We start from the raw sequence: 19708 nt of genomic DNA, 5'->3' as shown, positions 1-19708 counted from the left end.
GGAAATTGCCTGCAACCTTTGTTTGTGTGAGTTTTTCTTCTGTGAATGAGCTTTCGACAGATTCTCAAAGGGATCTAGACCCCCAAACAGAGACTGTTCAGAGCTTTGTCTCTTTCTCCAGAAAGCCTTCCCTGATCATCTCTCAGACTGGATCAAGTGTCTCCTCTGGGCACGCATGCCCTCTGATGTTCCCCCACCGCAGCCTGACCCCTGCCTGTGCCTCCCCCGTACAGCACAGGCTCTCATGTGTGGTGATGTGTCGGTGTCCCCCATGAAGGCAAGGGCCTGGGATTTCTCAGGCACCAAGATTGTCACCATTGTTGTCCAATACAGGCCTTAGATACCAAAGGAAAGACATCTAACAGACACTTGCTTTCTTACTTCTAGGCCTTCGGAAGTGCTGTCCCCTCCACCTGGAACATGGTTCTCCACCTCTTTCTCTTTCTTTCTTTTCTCTTTCTTTCTTTCTTTTTTTATTTTCCTTCCTTTCCTTCCTTCCTTCCTCTCTCTCTCTCTCTTTCTTTCTGACAGAGTCTCACTCTGTTGTCCAGGCTGGAGTGCAGCGGTGCAATCCTGGCTCACTGCAACCTCTGCCTCCCGGGTTCAAGAGATTCTCCTGCCTCAGCCTCCGGAGTAGCTAGGATTATAGACACCTCCACCACTTTCATCTTGCTCATTTCCCTACAGTGATCAACTCTCAGCTCCAACATCTCCTCCTCCAGGAGCCCTCCCTAACCACCCCCCAAGGCTGGGTTAAAGTTTGTGTTCCTCGAATTCACTTATTGCAAAGCAGGAAAATATTTGTTGAATGAATGACTGAGGAATTAGTGGTTGGGTCGGGTTCCCTGTATCAGCTGGAGGGTAACTTCCTGAAACCCTTTGTAGAGTTGGCATTTTTAAAGAAGGGCTTTATTGACTTATGATTCACATACCACACAAGTCACCCATGTGTAGTGTATAATTCAATGATTTTTGGTACAGACAGTTTTGTGCAACTGTCACCCCTTTGTGGAGCCTTGAGCCACTCCTTGTCTGACACTCCTCCCCACCAAGGCCTTGTGTTAGGTGTTTCTCACTGTCCTGTTGAAGGGGATGGGGTCTGGCCTCCTCCTCCACCCTGGGAGGGAGAATTGGTAAAGAAAAAGACCTAGCCAGGCCGGGTGCTGTGGGTCATACATGTAATCCCAGCACTTTGGCAGGCCAAAGTGCAGGAGAATCACTTTAGCCCAGGAGTTTGAGATCAGCTTGTGCAACACAGTAAGCTTCCCTCTCTACAAAAAATAAAAATTAAAAAATTAGCTGAGCATGGTGGCACATGCCTGCAGTTCCAGCTAATTGAGAGGCTGAGGTGGGAGGATCACTTGAGCCTGGGAGGTTGAGGCTGCAGTGAGCCATGGTGGCACCACTGCACTCCAGCCTGGGCAACAGAGCAAGACCCTATGTCAACAACAACAAAAAAAAAAAAAAAAAAAGAAAGAAAGAAAGAAAAGAAAAGGAAGAAGGAAAGGAAAAGAGAAAAGAACAAGACCTTACTATCTGCCCAGCCACAGGGCTCAGCATATCCTGGGAGGCCCAGGGTTATGCCAACAATGACTGAGCCCTTGCTCTGTACCAGGTGACATTCTAAGCACATATATGACAATTCATTTAACCACCACCACCAATCCTGCAGAGTAGGCGCTCTTAGTATGATTCCCCGATGTAGCACAGGAGGCTGCTGGGCATGTGACCCCTCCTGACACTCAGCGGGTGGGCTGGAGATCAGGTCAAGAAGCAGCCTCCAATCCGCAATTTATGCAATTTCAGCAGTGCCTAGAGGATTAAAACTGGAGCCTCACAGGCCAAATAGGCCCCATAGGGTACTATATTAGTCTTTTTCTGTTTGTTTTTGGTTTTTTTGAGACAGAGTCTTGCTCTGTCACCCAGGCTGGAGTGCAGTGGCCCAATCTCAGCTCACGGCAACCTCCGGCTCCTGGGTTCAAGCGATTCTCCTGCCTCAGCCTCCCTAGTAGGTAGTATTACAGGCATCTACCACCATGCTCTGCTAATTTTTGTATTTTTAGTAGAGATGGGGTTTCACCATGTTGGCCAGGCTGGTCTCGAACTCCAGACCTCAGGTGATCCACCTGTTTCAGCCTCCCAAAGTGCTGGGATTGCAGGCATGAGCCACCGTGCCCGGCCCTATTGGTCCATTCTTACTCTGCTATAAAGATACCACCCAAGACTGGGTAATTTATAAAGGAAAGAGGTTTACTTGATTCACAGTTCCGCATGGCTAGGGAGGCCTCAGAAACTTACAATCATGGCAGAAGACAAAGGGGAAGCAGTCACCTTCTTCACAAGGCGGCAGGAGAGACAGCGAGCCAAGGGAGAAGAGCCCCTTATAAAACCATCAGATCTTGTGAGAACTCACTCACTATCACGATAACAGCATGGGGGAAACTGTCCCCATGATCCAATCACCTCCCACCAGGTCCTTCCCCGGATTACAATTCTGATTACAATTTGAGATGAGATTTGGGTGGGGACACAGCCAAACAATATCAGGTAGTTATTAAAAATATACATTAAAAAAAAAAACTTTTTTGGAGACAAGGTATGCCTTTGTCACCCAGGCTGGAATGCAGAGGCACGATCACAGCTCACCGCAGTCTCGACCTCCTGGGCTCAAGCAATCATCCCACCTCAGCCTCCCAAGTAGTTGGGACTACAGGCATGTACCATCACACCCAGCTACTTTTTTGTAGAGATGGGGTCTCACTATGTTGCCAGGCTGGTCTCAAACTCCTGAGCTCAAGTGATCATCCTGCCTTGGCCTCCCAAAGTGCTGGGATTACAATCGTGAGCCACCCCGCCAGGCCAAAAAAAAGTATTAACAATGGGGAAAATTCCCCTTCCTAGTCTAACCAAGCCTTAGGCAGAATGTAATGTGTGCCTCAATTTTCCCTGCTTCCTGCTAACATTCCGGTTCTGGTCTTTGCAGCATATGAGTTTGAAACCCTGGGGACACAAGAATTGACAGGTGGGTGAAGAATGACAGGTACAGTTTTGTGGGTTTTTGTTTTTGAGATGCAGTCTCGCTCTGTCGCCAGACTGGAGTGCAGTGGCGTCATCTCAGCTCACTGCAACCTCTGCCTCCTGGGTTCAAGTGATTCTCCTATCTCTGCCTCCTAAATAGCTGGGATTACAGTTGCATGCCACCATGGCCGGCAAATTTTTGTATTTTTAGTAGAGACCAGGTTTCACAATGTTGGCCAGGATGGTCTTGATCTCTTGACCTCGTGATCTGCCTGCCTGGGCCTCCCAAAGTGCTGGGATTACACGTGTGAACCATCACGCCTGGCTGAGGTACATTTTTTTTTTTTTCCCCCCAGCTTGGCCCAGTGCCAAGTTGATCACCCACGATCCCTGACCCCTACTCCTGCCCTAAGTTTATGCTGATCTAGGCCGTTCTTGTTTTTTAGGGAGGAGGATTCTGGACTAGGAACATGGCCAGTAAGTAGGCAGGGCACATGGAGGAGGTCCGTGCTGGGCCCTCCACCATCACACACAGAGCTCATTCCTGCCTCCAGCTGTCAGGACTGCCGTTCCATACTCCATCCACAGCCAACTCCTAGCTGGAGCGTCAGGTCTGGGTTTGGCCCTCCAGGGACTCCTGCTCCCTGCTCTTGCCCCACTTGTTCCAGGACAGCTTAAGACTTCTAGACCAAGCACGGTGGGTCACATCTATAATCTCAGCACTTTGGGAGGCCGAGGTGGGAGGATCACTTGAGCCCAGGAATTTGAGACCAGACTGGGCAACATAGGGAGACCTCATCTCTAAAAAATAAAAGCTGGGTGCGGTGGCTCACACCTGTAATCCCAGCACTTTGGGAGGCCAAGGTGGGTGGATCACTTGAAGCCAGGAGTTTGAGACCAGCCTGGCCAACATGGCGAAACTCCGTCTCTACTAAAAATACAAAAATTAGCCTGGGTTGTGGTGTGCGCCTGTATCCCGGCTCCTTGGGAGGCTAAGGCAGGAGAATCGCTTGAAACCGGGAGGCGGAGGTTGCAGTGAATGGAGATGGCGCCAGTGCACTCCAGCCTGGGTGACAGAGTGAGACTCCGTCTCAAAAAAAAAAAAAAAAAAAAAAAAAAAAAAAATCCAGAGGCAAGATTGCTCTCGAGATGAAAGAGAGAACCAAACAAAGAGAACGGAAAAGAGAAAGACGCATGCAGAAACAGAAATGAAAAGACAGGATGTAGAGGTTAGGCAGAGAAAACAAATCAGAAAGAGACAGAGAGACAGAGATGAGATAGAACGACAGAGACAGAGAGAGAAGGAAGACAGAGACCAAGAGAGGCAGAGAGACAGACGAAACTAGGGGTCAGAAGGGAAGGGAATGTCATTTAGTGACTCAAAGCACAAACTGGGGGTAGACTTGGAGAAATAGACAGGAGGAGGCAAAAGATAGAAAATAGGTGGTTTTTAATGGAAAATTTTATAAAAGGGAGAGGGCATGTAAAGGGGCCCCTGGGCCAGGCCCAGGACCACGACATCAGTGGGAGGCGCTGGGGGAGGCGGGAGCAGTGCAGGGTGTCGCGGCTTCCAGGCGTCCGTAGGTCCCTTCTCCAGGTCCAGGCGGGCGGCCCCGTGCACATACACATAAGCGGGCTGCAGGATGCGCGGCAGGGGCCCCGAGTGGCGGGCGCGGGTGGGCGGCCAGCGGGTGCCAGGGCTCAGGCCCGGGGCCGTGCGGGCGCACAGTGGTGCGGCTGGTGCGTGGGTGCGAATCCCGGGCGGCAGATGCAGCGGAAGGAGCCATCCGTGTTGAGGCAGCGCGCGTTGACGCACAGCGGGGAGGCAGCCTCGGCCTCATCACACTCGTTGATGTCTGCGGAGGGGAGACAAGGATCGCTGCTGAAGGCTGGGGCCCCAGAAGCTCGCCTCCTTGGCCCCTTAAGTTCTTGGAACAGAGGAGCACAGATGCTGAGCAGTTTGGAGTCCAATCTGGCCTCTGCCATCTGCTAACTGTGTGAGCCCGGCCAGGTGGCTTAACCTCACTGTGCTTCAGTTTCGTGTTCTGTAAGATGGATATGGTGGCCCATACCGCACTAGGATTTTGTTAAGAAAATAATAATGGCCGGGCGCGGTGGCTCATGCTTGTAATCCCAGCACTTTGGGAGGCTGAGGCGGGTGGATCACTTGAGGCCGGAGTTCAAGACGAACCTGGCCAACATGGTGAGACCCCGTCTCTACTAAGAATACAAAAATTAGCCAGGCATGGTGGCGGGCGCCTGTAATCCCAGCTACTCGAGAGGCTGAGGCAGGAGAATCGCTTGAACCTGGGAGGCGGAGGCTGCTGTGAGCCGAGATCAGGCCACTGCACTCCAGCCTGGGCGACAGAGTGAGTCTCTGTCGCCAAGAAAAGAAAAAAATACTGATGATGGTGTCAACAACAATAAATGTTCATGCATTGTTTTAAGCACAAGTATTAACTTTGTCCTTCTAATACCCCTATTAGGTAGGTACTGTAATTCGTTTTACGCATGTGCCTCCATTTGCACATGAGTCTCAGTGTTATTGTAAATCAGTGTTAATAATATTCGCAATTCTATGAAATGGGATCTTTGACTGTAGCCATTTTTCATATCAGAAAAATTAGGTAAGGGACAGTGACCTGTCCAGCGTCACACAGCAAGTTGCTGGACTGAGTCTGAGGTCTATGTGACCTCCTTGAGTTTTGTTTGTTTTTTGAGACGGAGTTTTGCTCTTATTGCCCAGGCTGGAGTGCAATGGCGCGATCTTGGCTCACCACAACCTCTGCCTCCTGGGTTCCTCCTGAGTAGCTGGGATTACAGGCATGCACCACCACACCCGGCTAATTTTGTATTTTTAGAGACGGGGTTTCACCATATTGGCCAGGCTGGTCTCAAACTCCTGACCTAATGATCCGCCCGCCTCGGCCTCCCAAAGTGCTGGGATTACAGGCGTGAGCCACCGCACCCGGCTATGTTCTTGATTTTAATCACTTGGCTTTACTGCCATCCAAATTAGGCAGACTTGATTAATATTCCCATTTTACAGGTGGGAAGACTGAGGCTCTCCAAAGAGGTCCTGCAGACTGCCCAAGGTAGCACTGCAAGTCACACCAGCACTATTCTATCCCTCTATCCTGCTTCAAGGCCCGGCTCCAGCCCCGTGGTCAAGCCCTGCCCTGCTGGCACCCTGACTCCGCCTTCTTCAGTCAAGCCCCACCCAGGTGGAAGAATTACTCCTCCCTTTTGGGCTGGCCCGTCCCCTGTAGTGAGGTCCTTTCCCGTCCCTGACCAGCACCCCCTTGTCAGGGCTTCCACCCTCCCTGGACAAGCCTCGCCTTTCCCTGCGCATGCTGGCCCCGGGCCCGCCCTCACCAACGCAGGCCATGCGGGTCACGTCCAGGCGGTAGCCGTCGAAGCAACGGCAGGTGAAGCCTTCGGGGACGCGCACGCAGCGGCCGTTGGTGCAGCCGTCCAGGATCCCGCACTCCTCCGCCTCCAGCTCCTCGTAGGGCTCAGACAGGGAACCTGTGGGAAATGCGGGGGCCCTATGACTTGAGGTCCCTGCCTTCGCCCCTTACCCACCACGGTGGGTGCGCGTCCTTGGCTCCATCTTTCTCGCTGTAAACTGTCCATCCCGCTCCAGGGCTGTGGCGGGTGCTGCGGGGCCAGTAAGCTTACCTCATTCTCTCGCCAGCTTTCCCTCTGCCACCTTCTCTTTCTTTGCCGGGCTATAGACACTTCTCTGTCCCTTTCTGTGGCTCTCTCCAGTTGCACCTGTGTTCCGTCTCTCCTCCCGCCTTCTGTTTCCCTCCCTTCTCTCTCTCTGCACACCTCACCCCTCATCTCAGTCTCATCACGCGCTGGCAGTGCTCACCAGCATAGCTTCCACCTTCAGGAGGCTCCTCGGGCTCTGGGAAGGAGCGGCGGGTGTCCCGGGACCGATAGGGCCAGCGGGTGCCCGGGCCAGGTGGCGCAGGAGCCTCAGATTCGCCATAGGGGCCACCATCGTCCTCAAAGTCTGGCATGTCGAAGCGGGGTGCCCCGTAAGGAGCCTCCCGGCGGGCGAAGGGCCCAGGTGGCGGTGGGTAGGGGTCGTAGGGTAGCACAGGTGGTGGGTACAACTCAGGCCCATATGGGAGGCCCTGGTAAGGTGGACCTAAGTCTGGGCCGTACTCGTAGGGGAGTCCAAAGCCACCTGGTCGCGGGGGGCTATATGCCGGGGGGCGTAGCACATTGCACAGGGCCTCGAAGTCATCTGGGAACAGGAGCCAAGGCAAACAATCAGCCCCTGCTGGCCCCCACACCCACCACTCACATACCCTCCTTGGGAGAGGAGGCAGAGGAGTGGATGGGGAGGGTCCTGGGTGGCCCCGGGGTTTCTGGAGCCAGCACTGAGAATCTGAAGGCTGAGACTGGGATTCGGACGTGCTGAGATCAAGGGTAATGAAGCCTGCTAAGAATCAGGGTCTGAGAGGCTGGAATTGGAGCGACCCATGGGAGCTAGGACTAGGGACCTGAAGAAATTGGATGGGGGTGTTCTGTGGACCAGGACTGGGGAATCCCAGGGATTGCTGCTGGGGACCTGAGGGGGCAGGATGCATGGGAGACGGTCTGAGGCACTGGGACCTGGAGGTCTGAGGACCCAGGACTGGGGCTTTGGAACTGGGTTCCTAAGGGCTGAGGACTGAGGGACTCAGAGGTTGTAGAAACCAAGACTTGGGAATCTCTGGGGCTGTGTGTTGGGGTCTTAGGCACCCGGATGCGGTGTGTAAGGCAATGGGACTTGGAGGGTGTCTAAGGCAATGGGACTTGGAGGGTGTCTAAGGCAATGGGACTTGGAGGTCTGTGGGGCTGTGACCAGGGGGTCTGGGGCCAGGATGGTGAGGTCTGAGCAACTGGTATTTCAGGTCTAAGGGCCCAGGATTTAGGGGAGGACATCTCATAGGCTGTGTCTTGTGGTTCTAGAGACCAGGAGCTGAGCATATGAGAGACCAGACCTCAGGGGCCTGTGGGTCTGGTACTGTGGGATCTGCTGGGTCAGGCCTTGGGATGTCTGTGGCTGAGACTTGGAAGTCTTTGGAGTGTGACTCGGGGACCAAGATTTTGGGATGGGCTGCGACATGGGGGTTGGTCTAGGGGACAGAGTTTGGGTAGAGTCTGGGGGTTCTGCGACTGGGGATCTGAGGGCCTAGATTTGGAGCCCATGGGGCAAGGCGTCTGAGTTCAGCCTAGGCCAGTACCAGCACCTGAGTCCTGCGCAGGGCAGAGGGCGCAGTCCATGCCCCAGGCCTCTCCATACAGGCAGCAGCACTCTGTGTAGGTGGCCTGACGGTCCAGCCGAGGGTGGCTGCACACGAGGTCAGCCCCCACTTCCTGCCAGCACACTCCCAGATTGTCATCTGTAGGTGGAGACAGCATGTGTCAGAGTGGGCCTGGCACTCAGGTCCTCCCAGGGGCTGGACCCTTCCCCTGCTGAGCAGCCCAGCCACCCTCTGCCTATCAGCAAATCCTTCTCATCAGCTGTGATCTAACTCTGGAAGTTCTCTGAGGTCACTCCAGGGTTCTGGATTGAGGAACAAGGAGACTATCATATAGGAGGAGAGGGCAGAAGAAGGTGTCCAATGACTGGGAGGTAGGGCCTGAGAGGGGTCTACCCAAGTCTGGCCTCTGGAGGGCTGTGTGACCTCGGGGCAGTTGCTTTGCTTCTCTGAGCATTGTCTGACATCTCACTGTATGGGGGTAAGTGCTGAAGGCACAGGAAATGAGAGAAGAGTGGTTGGGACAGTGGGCAAAAAGAGAGGTGGCAAGAAGCACAGAGAGAGTGTGTTGGAGCCTGTAATCCCAGCACTTTGGGAGGTTGAGGTGGGGGGGTTGCTTGAGCCCAGGAGTTCAAGACCAGCCTGGGCAACATGGCAAAAACCCATCTTTACAAAAAAAAAAAAAATATATATATATATATATATACACACAAAAATTAGCCAGGCTTGGTGGCGGGCTCCTGGACTCCCAGCTACTGCAAGTCTGAGGTGGGAGGATCATTTGGGCATGAGAGGTGGAAGCTGCAGTGAGCTGTGATTGTGCCACTGTACTTCGGCTTGGATGACAGAGCGAGATCTTGTCTCAAAAATGAAAACAAACAACGACAAGTAGAGTGTTCAAGAGACAGAGCTTCAGCAGAAGTTGTCAGGGGCCTAGAGATAGGAAAATAGTCAGAAACGAAAAGGGAGAAAAAAGACCCAAAGAGAGAGAGAGAAACACATCCAAAGAGTCAAAGACTCAAAACAGGAAAACAAAGATACAGAGGCAGGAGAAAGAGACCTGAAAACAAAGATCCAGAGGGTGTCAGAAATTCAGAGAAAACCCCAAAGACAGAAATCCACAAACAGCTGGAAAGAGACAGAGACCTAGAGATGCAGATAAATAATAACAGGTAGCACTCATGTGGTACTTAGTAAAAAATAAATAATAAAACTAAAAATTAAAAAATAAAAATAAAATAAAATAAAATTCGTCAGCCAGGTGTGGTGGCTCACACCTGTAATCCTAGCACTTTGGGAGGCCAAGGCAGGTGGATCACCTGAGGTCGGGAGTTCGAGACCAGCCTGACCAACATGGAGAAACCCTGTCTCTACTAAAGAAAAAAATACAAAATTAGCTGGGCGTGGTAGCACATGCCTGTAATCCCAGCTATTCCGGAGCCTGAGGCAGGAGAATCGCTTGAACCCCGGAGGTGGAGGTTGCAGTGAGCTGAGATGGCGCCACTGCACTCTAGCCTGGGCAACAAGAGCGAAACTCCGTCTCAAAAAATAAATAAATAAAATTAAATAAGATTCCTCACAGCCACCCTATAAGGTAGGGGCTATTCACCCAGTGTGCAGAAAGAAACCTGGAGTCCAAGAGGCAACATGCAAAGGTTGCCCCTAAAACTTTTGCCTTTAACCACCTAGCCAGCTCGCCTCAGAGAGACAGACAGACAGTGGGACAGAGACTGAGTGAGGGCTCAGTGGGGCGTGGTCGAGCCAGGAGCATGGGGCGTGGCCTTCGGAGGGCGTGGCCGTCGCAAAGGTGTGGCCCGGGTGCGGGTGTGAGGCCGAGCCAAGGGAAGGAGGGCCTGGATGGCGTGGGCGGGGCATAGCGGATTTCGGGGCGGGGTTACCGAGGCTCTGGCTCTCGTTGGAGACGCAGCGGCGCTGCGAGCCATCCAGCACCAGTGGGGGCTCGCAGGTACAGTGATAAGAGCCCACAGTGTTGACACAGCGGCCGCCCTCACAGGCCGGTTCCTCATCGGCGCATTCGTCATTATCTAGGGAGAGGATGATTAAGAGGCATCCCCTTCAACTCTCCTCACCCTTTCCCATTTCTCTTCCCAGCACATTGGCAGTGTGATGGATGGAGTCTAGACTCCAGGAAAGACTTCCCGCTGGTGGTGGCCACATTCCAGAGGGGAGCTGGCAAGGCTAGGGGTTGGAGAGAGTTGCCGGGGGTTGGGGGAGGTGGGGCTTGTACCGATGCACTCCAGCCGCTGTGTGTGGTAGTAGTAGCCGTTGCTGCAATAGCATGAGTAGCCCGGGGCCGTGTTCACGCACACGCCACTCTTGCACACCTGGTCTCGGAAGAGCTGACATTCGTCCACGTCTGTGCGAAAAGCAGAGAGAGAGATGGGGGCGGGCTGGATGGGTGGAGTGTGTGAGGGCATGACGTGGGAAGACAGAGACAGAGCTGGTGATAGAGACCAAGAAGTAGAGACAGGGAAAGAAAGATGGAGAGGCCAGGAGCGGTGGCTCATGCCTGAAATCCCAGCACTTTAGGAGGCCAAGGTGGGCGGATCACTTGAGGTCAGGAGTTCGAGACCAATCTGGCCAACATGGTGAAACCCTGTATCTACTAAAAATACAAAAAAATTAGCCAGGCGTAGTGGCTAGTGTCTGTAGCCAGCTACGCCAGAGGCTGAGGCAAGAGAATCGCTTGAACCCGGGAGACAAAGGTTGCAGTGAGCCAAGATCTCACCATTGCTCTCCAGCCTGGGCGACAAGAACAAAACTCTATCTTAAGAAAAAAAAAAAAAAAAGAAAGGAAAGAAAGAGACAGAGTACGGGTGGGGTCGGGGAGACAGATACAGAGAAACAGAAAGGGTGAGAGACAGAGGCAAAGAAAACAGGAAGAGACGAAGCTGGGCCTCAGAGCTGAGTGGGGTGGAGGGTCAAAGGCTGGCCTCACCTCTCCGGAGGCTCAGGTCTCCACTGGGCGCCAGGTAGCCCCGGCCGTGAGGGCACAATGACTGGTACTCAGCTACACACAGAGACAAGCCTGAGCCAGGACACCAGAGCCCCAGCCCCAGCCCTGACCTGCTTGTGCCCACTTGTCACAAAAGTCCCTCTGGCCCTGTGCCTGTTAGTGCCCACCTCTCAGCCTTATGTCTGCCCATGCCCACCTGCCTGGCAGCTCGCCCTTGCCCTGACAGTACTAGTACCTCAAGGCCCTGTCCAAAAGTGTCCCCTGTACCAGGCCCACACCCCACCCAGTATTTCCACCCAAGCCCTCAGCCCTGTGTCCCCATCAGCCCATGCCCACCTGTCTCGGTGCCCGGGCACTGCTGGATGCGGCAGCCGCTGCCCCAGCCCTCACCCACAGTACAGCAGCACTCCTGCCACGTCACATTCCGAGCCAGGATGTTGTCACATGCATCCGGGGCCGCTGTGTCAAAGTAGCACTCCCGGCGCCCGCTCCCCACAGGGCCCTGCCTAGGTGTGCTGGGTCGGCGGGGCAGGGGTGGCGGAGGTGGCCTGGCGGGCAGAACGGGGCTAGCAGGTGCCTGGGGCTGCGAGCCTGGGAACGTGCCTGGGGAGACAAGGAGCTTTAGCCCAGTGTGGGCTGAATCCCCAGCCCTGCCACTATCATAGATGGGGAAACTGAGGCTGGCATAGATAGGGAAACAGAGGGTGGCAGCCATCAGTGGCAGAACCAGACTCCACACCTCTCACACTCCTCTGTCACTGTTTCTCTTTCTCCCACTGTCACCTCCTGTCATTTCTGCATCTCTTGCCTCCCCACCTCACACTTTCCTGTCACTGCAGCTAACAGCTTGGGTGGGTGGTGAGGGAACTTCCCTGGCTTCCTGGATGCCTCTCTGGGTCTCTTATCCAGTGTGTAGCAAACTGGCTGAGTCTTCATCTCAAAACCTACAATTTGTCACCAGGTGCAGTGGCTCCTGCCTGTCCTCCCAGCACTTCAGGAGGCCGAGGCGGTTGGATTACTTGAGGTCAGGAGTTCGACACCGGCCTGACCAACATGGTGAAACCCGGTCTCTACTAAAAATAGAAAAAATTAGCTGGGTGTCGTGGTGCATGCCTGTAATCCCAGCTACTTGGGAGGCTGAGGCAGGAGAATCACTTGAACCCGGGAGCGGAGGTTGCAGTGAGCCGAGATCACACCACTGCATTCCAGCCTGGGCGACAGAGCGAGACTCTGTCACAAAACAAACAAACAAAAAACCTATGCCTTGTCTTGGACACAGCTTCCCCACCCAGACATCCACAGCTTGTCCACATGGCCTCTTGGGTTTTTCTCCCACCACCTTCTCCTCCCCTTCCACAGCCCCTGCCTTGGTCCACCCCTGTCCTCTCCTGTCCAGGCCCCTGCCCCAGCCTGTTCCCTGAGCTCCCAGCCTCCATATCACCCGCTTCAATCACCTTCACATGGCGGCCAGAGGGAGGTTTCAAAATCTGATTCTATCTTTCCTGCTTAGAACCCTTCCATGAATACTACACAGCCATGAAAAAGAATGAAATCATGTCCTTAGCAGCAACATGGATGCAGCTGGAGGCCATTATCCTAAGCAAATTAATGCAGAAACAGAAGACCAAATACCACATGTTCTCACTTACAAGTGAGAGCTAAACAGTGGGTACTCATGGATGTAAAGATGCCCACAATAGTTGCTGGGGTCCACTAGATGGGGGAGGGACAGAGGTACAAGGGTTGAAAAACTGGCTGTTGGGCCGAGCATGGTGGCTCACGCCTATAATCCCTGCACTTTGGGAGGCCGAGGCAGGTGGATGACCTGAGGTCAGGAGTTCGAGACCAGCCTGGCCAATATGATGAAACCCCGTCTGTACTAAAAATACAAAAAATTAGCTGGGCGTGGTGGCGGACACCTGTAATCCCAGCTACTCAGGAGGCTGAGGCAGGAGAATCACTTGAACCAGGGAGGTGGAGGTTACAGTGAGCTGAGATCGCGCCACTGCACTCTAGCCTGGGCAACAAGAGCAAAACTCCGTCTCAAAGAAAAAAAAAAGAAAAACTGGCTGTTGGGTACTGTGCTTACTATCTGGGTGATGGGATCATTTGTATCCCAAAGCTCAGCATCACGAAATATACGCAGGTAAAAAGCCTGCACATGTATCCCCTGAATCTAAAGTAAAGATGGAAATTATTAAAAATAAATAAATACATAGCTTTTTTTTTTTTTTTTTTGGGACGGAGTCTTCCTCTATCACCCAGGCTGGAGTGCAGTGGTGCAATCCCACAACCTCCGCCTCCTGGATTCAAGCGATTTTCCTGCCTCAGCCTTTCGAGTAGCTGGGATTACAGGCGTGCACCACTACACCCAGCTAATTTTTGTATTTTTAGTAGAGACAGGGTTTTGCCATGTTGGCCATGCTGGTCTCGAACTCCTGACCTCAGGTGATCCTCCCGCCTCGGCCTCCCAAAGAGCTGGGATTACGGGCCTGAACCACCAATCCTAGCCTAAATATGTAACATTTAAAAATTAAAAAAAAAAAATACTGCAGCCTGGGCAACATGACAAAACCACATCTCTACAAAAAATACAAAAATTAGCTGTGGTGGTGGTATGTGCCTGTAGTCCCAGTTACTCAGCAGGCTGAGGTTGGAGGATTACTTGAGCACAGGAGGTGGAGGTTGCAGTGAGCTGAGATCACGCCACTGCACTCCGGCCTGGGTGAAAGTACGACCCCGTCTTAAAAAAAAAAACATTTAAAAAAAAATTTCTAAAAAAAAACGCCGAAACCCCTTCCACGGTACCGCAGTGCTCTCTTACTGTGATAAGTCAGTGTGATCGGGCACCTGACTCTTTCCCTGGCCCCATCTCTCCCTACCCCTTCCTTTGCTCTCTAAATCATGCCATGTTGAACCTGTTTCAGTTCTTCTCACATGCCAGATGCTCTCTGGCTTTGCCAGGCCTTTGCCCTTGCTGTGTCCTCTGCCCAGAATGCCCTCCTCACACATTGGGCCTGGCTCATTTCTATTCATCCCACAGCTCTCAGTTCAGATGTCCTCTCCTACAGGAAGAACTCCCTAATCCTCTTCTCATGCTGGGCCAGGCGCCTCCTCCAAAACCCCCCTGGGCTTTCCCCATCACAGTCTTGTTGATTTCTCTGGGTTGTCACTATCTGGTGATATCTCTGTCTGCCCCATTGGCTTGTAAGCCCCTTGAGGACAGAGAGTGATCCCTTCTGGTCACTACTATGTTCTCAGTGCCCAGAAGATGGCCTGAACACAGTGCACACCCTGTGAACATTTGTTGAATGAAAGAATCTGGTAGAGTCAGGACCAGGATCTAATTCTCCTGACACAGTCTCACTACCCATGTTAACTTATGTGTCTTTTGTTGATGTTTAAAACAATAGTATTTAACTGATGGTAGCTGTCCACATCAGGAATGATTAGACCACATGATTTTCCCATGGGGCCAGCCGCCATCAGTTAAATAGACACATCAGTCTCACCAGCAGAAGTTCGTGGGGGAACACAGCGTCCAGTCATGGGGTCAAACTCCTCCGGGCTGTTGGGGCAGACACAGAGGAAGGAGCCTTCGACATTTTCACACAGGGCAGCTCCACATACACCCTGTAGTGTTTCACACTCGTTCACATCTGTAAGCAGGAGACAACAGGGGAGAGGGACTCAGTGGTTATAAGCTTCTATGATTCCAAAGGTCCGAAAGTCTGAGCTTTCAAATATAATGCGTATATTTAATGGCCCAGACCCCATCATCTGTTTTTCTTCTAGTGAGAAACCTTGAATTTCCCTTGGGAACCCTGTGCTCCTCTATTTTCAATCCTGTTCTTTGAGTAGGGCTATATCTACTCTGAGAGGTGGGCACAAGTTCCAGGAATGGCCAAACAGATAACGGCATTTCTCTGGTTCAGACATAGGCAGTGATCATGCTGGGTCAATCAAAGCCAGGCCTGGCACTTTTGCTAGAAATATTGAAAAAAAAACCTCCCTTTTTAGCTCTCGGGTGGCCAACTGGAGATGTTAGCCCAGAGGTTCTAGGGCCACCTTCATCATTGTGAAAAATAATCTGCCTGAAAATCATGCAATAGAAGAAAGCAGAACTCGGAGAAGATAGAAATAGCCTTGTTAAAATTCCTGGATCCAGTTATGCCTGGAGTTCAAATATATCCCAAGACTTTATAGTTTTAATTCCCTTTAAAGAAATAAAACCTGTTGTGTTTGCATTTGTGAAAATTTACAGAATGTATAATTAAGATTGCTGCATTTCACTGTATATAAATTGAACGTTGAATGAAAATATCTGTAGGGTACAATGGCTCATGCCTGTAATCCCAGTGCTTTGGGAGGCCAAGGAAGGAGGGTTGCTTAAAGCCAGGAGTTTGAGACCAGTCTGGGCAACAGAGCAAGAACTCATCTCTACAGGCCAGGCGTGGTGGCTCATGCTTGTAATCCCAGCACTTTAGGAGGCCACGGTGGACGGATCACTTAAGGTCAGGAGTTCAAGACCAGCCTGGCCAACATGGCAAAACTCCATCTCTACTCAAAGTACAAAAAATTAGCTGGGCATAGTGGTGGGCACCTGTAATCTCAGCTACTTGGGAGGCTGAGGCAGGATAATTGCTTGAACCCGGGAGGTGGAGGTTGCAGTGAGCCAAGATCATGCCATTGTACTCCAGCCTGGACAACTAGAGCAAAACTCCGTCTCCAAAAAAAAAAAAAAAAAAACTCATCTCTACAAAAATTAAAAACATTAGCTGGGCGTGGTTGCGTGTGCCTGTGGTACCAGCTACTCGGAAGCTCAGTTCTGGAGGGAGGATGGCTTGAGCCCAGGAGTTAGAGGCTGCAGTAAGCTATGATCAAACAACCACACTCCAGCCTGGGCAACAGAGCAAGACCCCACCTCAAAGTAAAAAAAAAAAAGAGAGAAGAGAAGAATACATTGGTAAACACATATTGAATTCTGGTTAGTGATATGCATATTGAAGAATTTATGGGGAAACAGACTGGTGCCTGCAATTTACTTTTAACTCTGTCCAAAAAATTAGATGGATTAATGGATAGATATGTGAGGAAGCAAGTGTAATAAAATGATAATATAATCTAGATCATGAGTAGGTAGGTGTTCATTCTATGATTCTCTCAATTTGCTTTGTGTTTAGAAATTTTCCTCATAAAATGTTAGGAAAGATTAACGTTTATGAACACTTAAGATTAGTACTTTATACATTTATACTTTATACATTTTTAAAAGCACACACACAAAAATAAAACCTGATTAAGTCAGGTTTCTGTCACCAGCCACTACAACAGTTCTGATTTTTTTTTTTTTTTTTTTTTTTTTGAGACAGGGTCTCACTCTGTCACCCAGGCTGGAGTGCAATTGCACAATCTTGGCTCACTGCAACCTCCACCTCTTGGGTTCAGGCAATTCTTGTGCCTCAGCTTCCTGAGTAGCTGGGATTACAGGCATGTGCCACCAGATCCGGCTAATTTTTGTATTTTTAGTAGAGACGGGGTTTCACCATGTTGACCAGGCTGGTTTCAAACTCCTGACTTCAAGTGATCTGCCCGCCTCGGCCTCCCAAAGTACTGGGATTACAGGCGTGAGCCACTGTGCCTGGCATGAAGATGATCTTATATTCCAAAGTCTAAATTCCACAACCCGAAAATTCCCATTTGTTCAGATATATGGGGAGGGACAGGGCCTGACCAACCTCCCCCACCCCCTTTGGTCCCATCCACCTCCTGAAGTCCCGTACCCACGCAGTGACGCCCATCCCGTGCCCCCTCGTAACCCTGGTCACAGAGGCACTGGAAGGAGCCGGGCAGGTTCTGGCACACGGCGTGGGCACCGCAGAAGGACCGGTTCCGGCATTCGTCCACATCTGCAACCACCAGACAGTCAGGCCATTTCTGGACCTTCTACCATCTCCACATCTCACCCGATGCCTGATGGACACCCACCCTGGCATCCGCCCCCTGGCGTGGGCTGATAGCCAGGGTCACAGGCTGGTGTGCAGCGGTAGGAGCCAGGGGTGTTCTCACAACGCTGGGCTCCACAAATCTCGGGACCATATTCTTGGCACTCATCCACATCTGCAGAGTGTGGAGGAGATGAAAGGGGAGTCAAAGGCCTGAATTCAGAAGTTCTAACACCACTTCTGGTGCTCAAGACTAAGAAGTCTTTAGCAATCTGGTATTCTAGGAGCCTGAGCTTCTAAAGATCAACAATGTTGAAAACTTTGTTTTTTCTTTGAGACGGAGTCTCGCTCTTTCACTCAGGCTGGAGTGCAGTGGCTCAATCTCGGCTCACTGCAACTTTTGCCTCCTGGGTTCAAGCAATTCTACCTCAGCTTCTAGAGCAGCTGGGACTACAGGCATGCACCATCATGCCCAGCTAATTTTTGTATTTTTAGTAGAGATGAGATTTCACCATGTTGACCAGAATGGTCTCGAACTCCTGACCTCAAGTGATGTGCCCACCTCGGCCTCCTCAAGTCCTAGGATTACAGGTGTGAGCCACCACGCCCAGCCACTATTTTTTTTCTTTCTTTTTTTTTTTAGTAGAGATGCGGTTTCATCATATTGGCCAGGCTGGTCTTGAACTCCTGACCTCAGGCAATCTACCTGCCTCAGCCTTCCACAGTGCTGGGATTACAGGCATGAGCCACCCCATCCGGCCTTTTTTTTTTTTTTTTTTTTTAAATGGGGTCTTGCTCTGTTGCTCAGGCTGGAGTGTAGTGACAGGATCATGGCTCACTGGAGCTTCAACCTCCCGGGTTCAGGCAATTCTCCCACCTTAGCCTCCTAAGTAGCTGGGATTACAAGCATGTGCCACCACACCTAGCATAGTTGATAACTCTCAAGTCCTCACTGCCATTTCTCAAAAGCATGGTCCTGCCTCAGAGCCTTTGCACTGGCTCTTCCCTCTGCCAGGAACAGTCTCCCCTCAGCTCTCTGCATGGCTGCCTCCCTCGCTTCTGTCTGGTGTCTAGGTCAAGCCCTCCTAGCACTCCTCCATCCACTGCTCTGTCATCTCTGTCCCATTTGTCTTGCTTTGTTTTCCTTCCTAAACCTGATGTTATACGTATGTATTTATTGGTATGTCAACTGTCGCCTCTCTAGAATACAAACTCTACAATAGCAGGGATTTGTGTCTATTTTGTTCCTTGCTACATCTCCAGTGCCCAACACATAGTAAGGTGCCCCCCAGTTTTTTGTTGTATAAATTTTTTTTTGAGACAATCTCACTCTGTCACCAAGGCTGGAGTGCAGTGGCGCGATCTCGGCCCAACTGCCACCTCCGCCTCCCGGGTTCAAGCGAGTCTCCTGCCTCAGTCTCCTGAGTAGCTGGGACCACAGGCACATGCCACCACGCCCAGCTAATTTTTGTATTTTTAGTAGAGACGGGGTTTCACCATGTTGGCCAGGCTAGTCTCGATCTCATGACCTCGTGATCCATCCGCCTTGGCCTCCCAAAGTGCTGGGATTACAGGCATGAGCCACAGCTCCTGGCCTGCTGTATAAATCTTGAATTTATTTACATATTTATTACCCCACAATAACTCCAGGAAGGCAGGGGTTTTTATATGACTTATTTCCTGTTGCTCTTATTACCTTTTCCAGACGCTGGCATAGAGTAGGTGCTTAGTGAATTCTTTTGGAATTAATGAATGAGATCTTATGAAGCTAGACTTCCATGAGTCAGAGGTCTAGCAGAGTCAACGGCAGCCCACAGATGTTTTGTTTCATGTGTTCCACAAGATGCGGACTCACACACCATCACCCCCCGCCCGACACAAAAAAATATATACTATATGGAAGATTAGCCCCACCCTCCTGCCTCGCTGGAGCCTGAACCGGGAGGGATGAAAGAGCGGGGCGGGAGGGAAGGCCTGGAAAATAAGAAAAGGCAAGGGGCGGGTCTGTGGGCGGAGCAAAGATAGGAAGGGAGGGCCTAAGTGTTCGGAGAGACTGGAGCCATCCGAGCGAATGGAAAGCCCTGTCTAGAGAGACCAAGGAAGGGCAGAGCTTAAACGGGCGGGGGCCAATGCTAGGAGAATTTCACCTTGGGAATTTCTCATTGGGAAAGAATGGGGCCCAGGGCCACCGGGATTGGGCCTCTTTGGAGAGAAGGCTGGAAGTAGGACTGGTGGAGGGCGGGGAAAGGGCGCGTCCAAACTTCTGTTAGGAAGAGAAGGGGCCTGAAGAGGGGGTTTTAATCCAGAGGCCGATTGGAAGGGGCGGGGCCTAACAGTTTTGGGGCGGTGTCTTACTGGAGGCATAGCCTAAAATGTGGACCCGCTTCAGCTGCAGAGGGGGAATGGACTGCGGCTGGAAGGGAGGCTTGGCCGTGATCCTGACACAAGAAAATACATGGACACGGTGGCGGCTTATTTCCACTACAGAGATACGGTGAGAGGGTGTT

The 19708-nt window shown here is 51.6% G+C and overlaps 1 protein-coding gene across 27 annotated transcripts in view; it reads right to left on the bottom strand.

The window, feature by feature from the left end:
- Positions 1-4451: 4451 nt before the first annotated feature.
- LTBP4 (latent transforming growth factor beta binding protein 4) overlaps positions 4452-19708 on the bottom strand; it is a 37295-nt gene continuing 22038 nt past the window's right edge. For 8 of the 27 annotated variants that reach the window (XM_063599583.1, XM_055102937.2, XM_055102938.2 and 5 more), the window contains 11 exons: positions 17245-17376; positions 17040-17165; positions 14769-14915; positions 11593-11859; positions 11239-11310; positions 10528-10656; positions 10178-10324; positions 8268-8420; positions 6896-7276; positions 6394-6546; positions 4452-4874 (listed from right to left, as the gene is read on the bottom strand). In XM_063599583.1, the coding sequence (XP_063455653.1) occupies positions 4720-4874; positions 6394-6546; positions 6896-7276; positions 8268-8420; positions 10178-10324; positions 10528-10656; positions 11239-11310; positions 11593-11859; positions 14769-14915; positions 17040-17165; positions 17245-17376 (1862 nt within the window). In that variant the 3' untranslated portion in view covers positions 4452-4719. The remainder of the gene's footprint in view (positions 4875-6393; positions 6547-6895; positions 7277-8267; positions 8421-10177; positions 10325-10527; positions 10657-11238; positions 11311-11592; positions 11860-14768; positions 14916-17039; positions 17166-17244; positions 17377-19708) is intronic. The other 19 variants (XM_063599575.1, XM_008964903.4, XM_063599577.1 and 16 more) reach the window with 11 other exon arrangements.

Source organism: Pan paniscus, chromosome 20 (assembly GCF_029289425.2).
Source record: "Pan paniscus chromosome 20, NHGRI_mPanPan1-v2.0_pri, whole genome shotgun sequence".
Classification (NCBI taxonomy): domain Eukaryota; kingdom Metazoa; phylum Chordata; class Mammalia; order Primates; family Hominidae; genus Pan; species Pan paniscus.
Note: the sequence above shows the minus strand (reverse complement) of the source record. Positions and strands in the feature narration are given on the sequence as shown.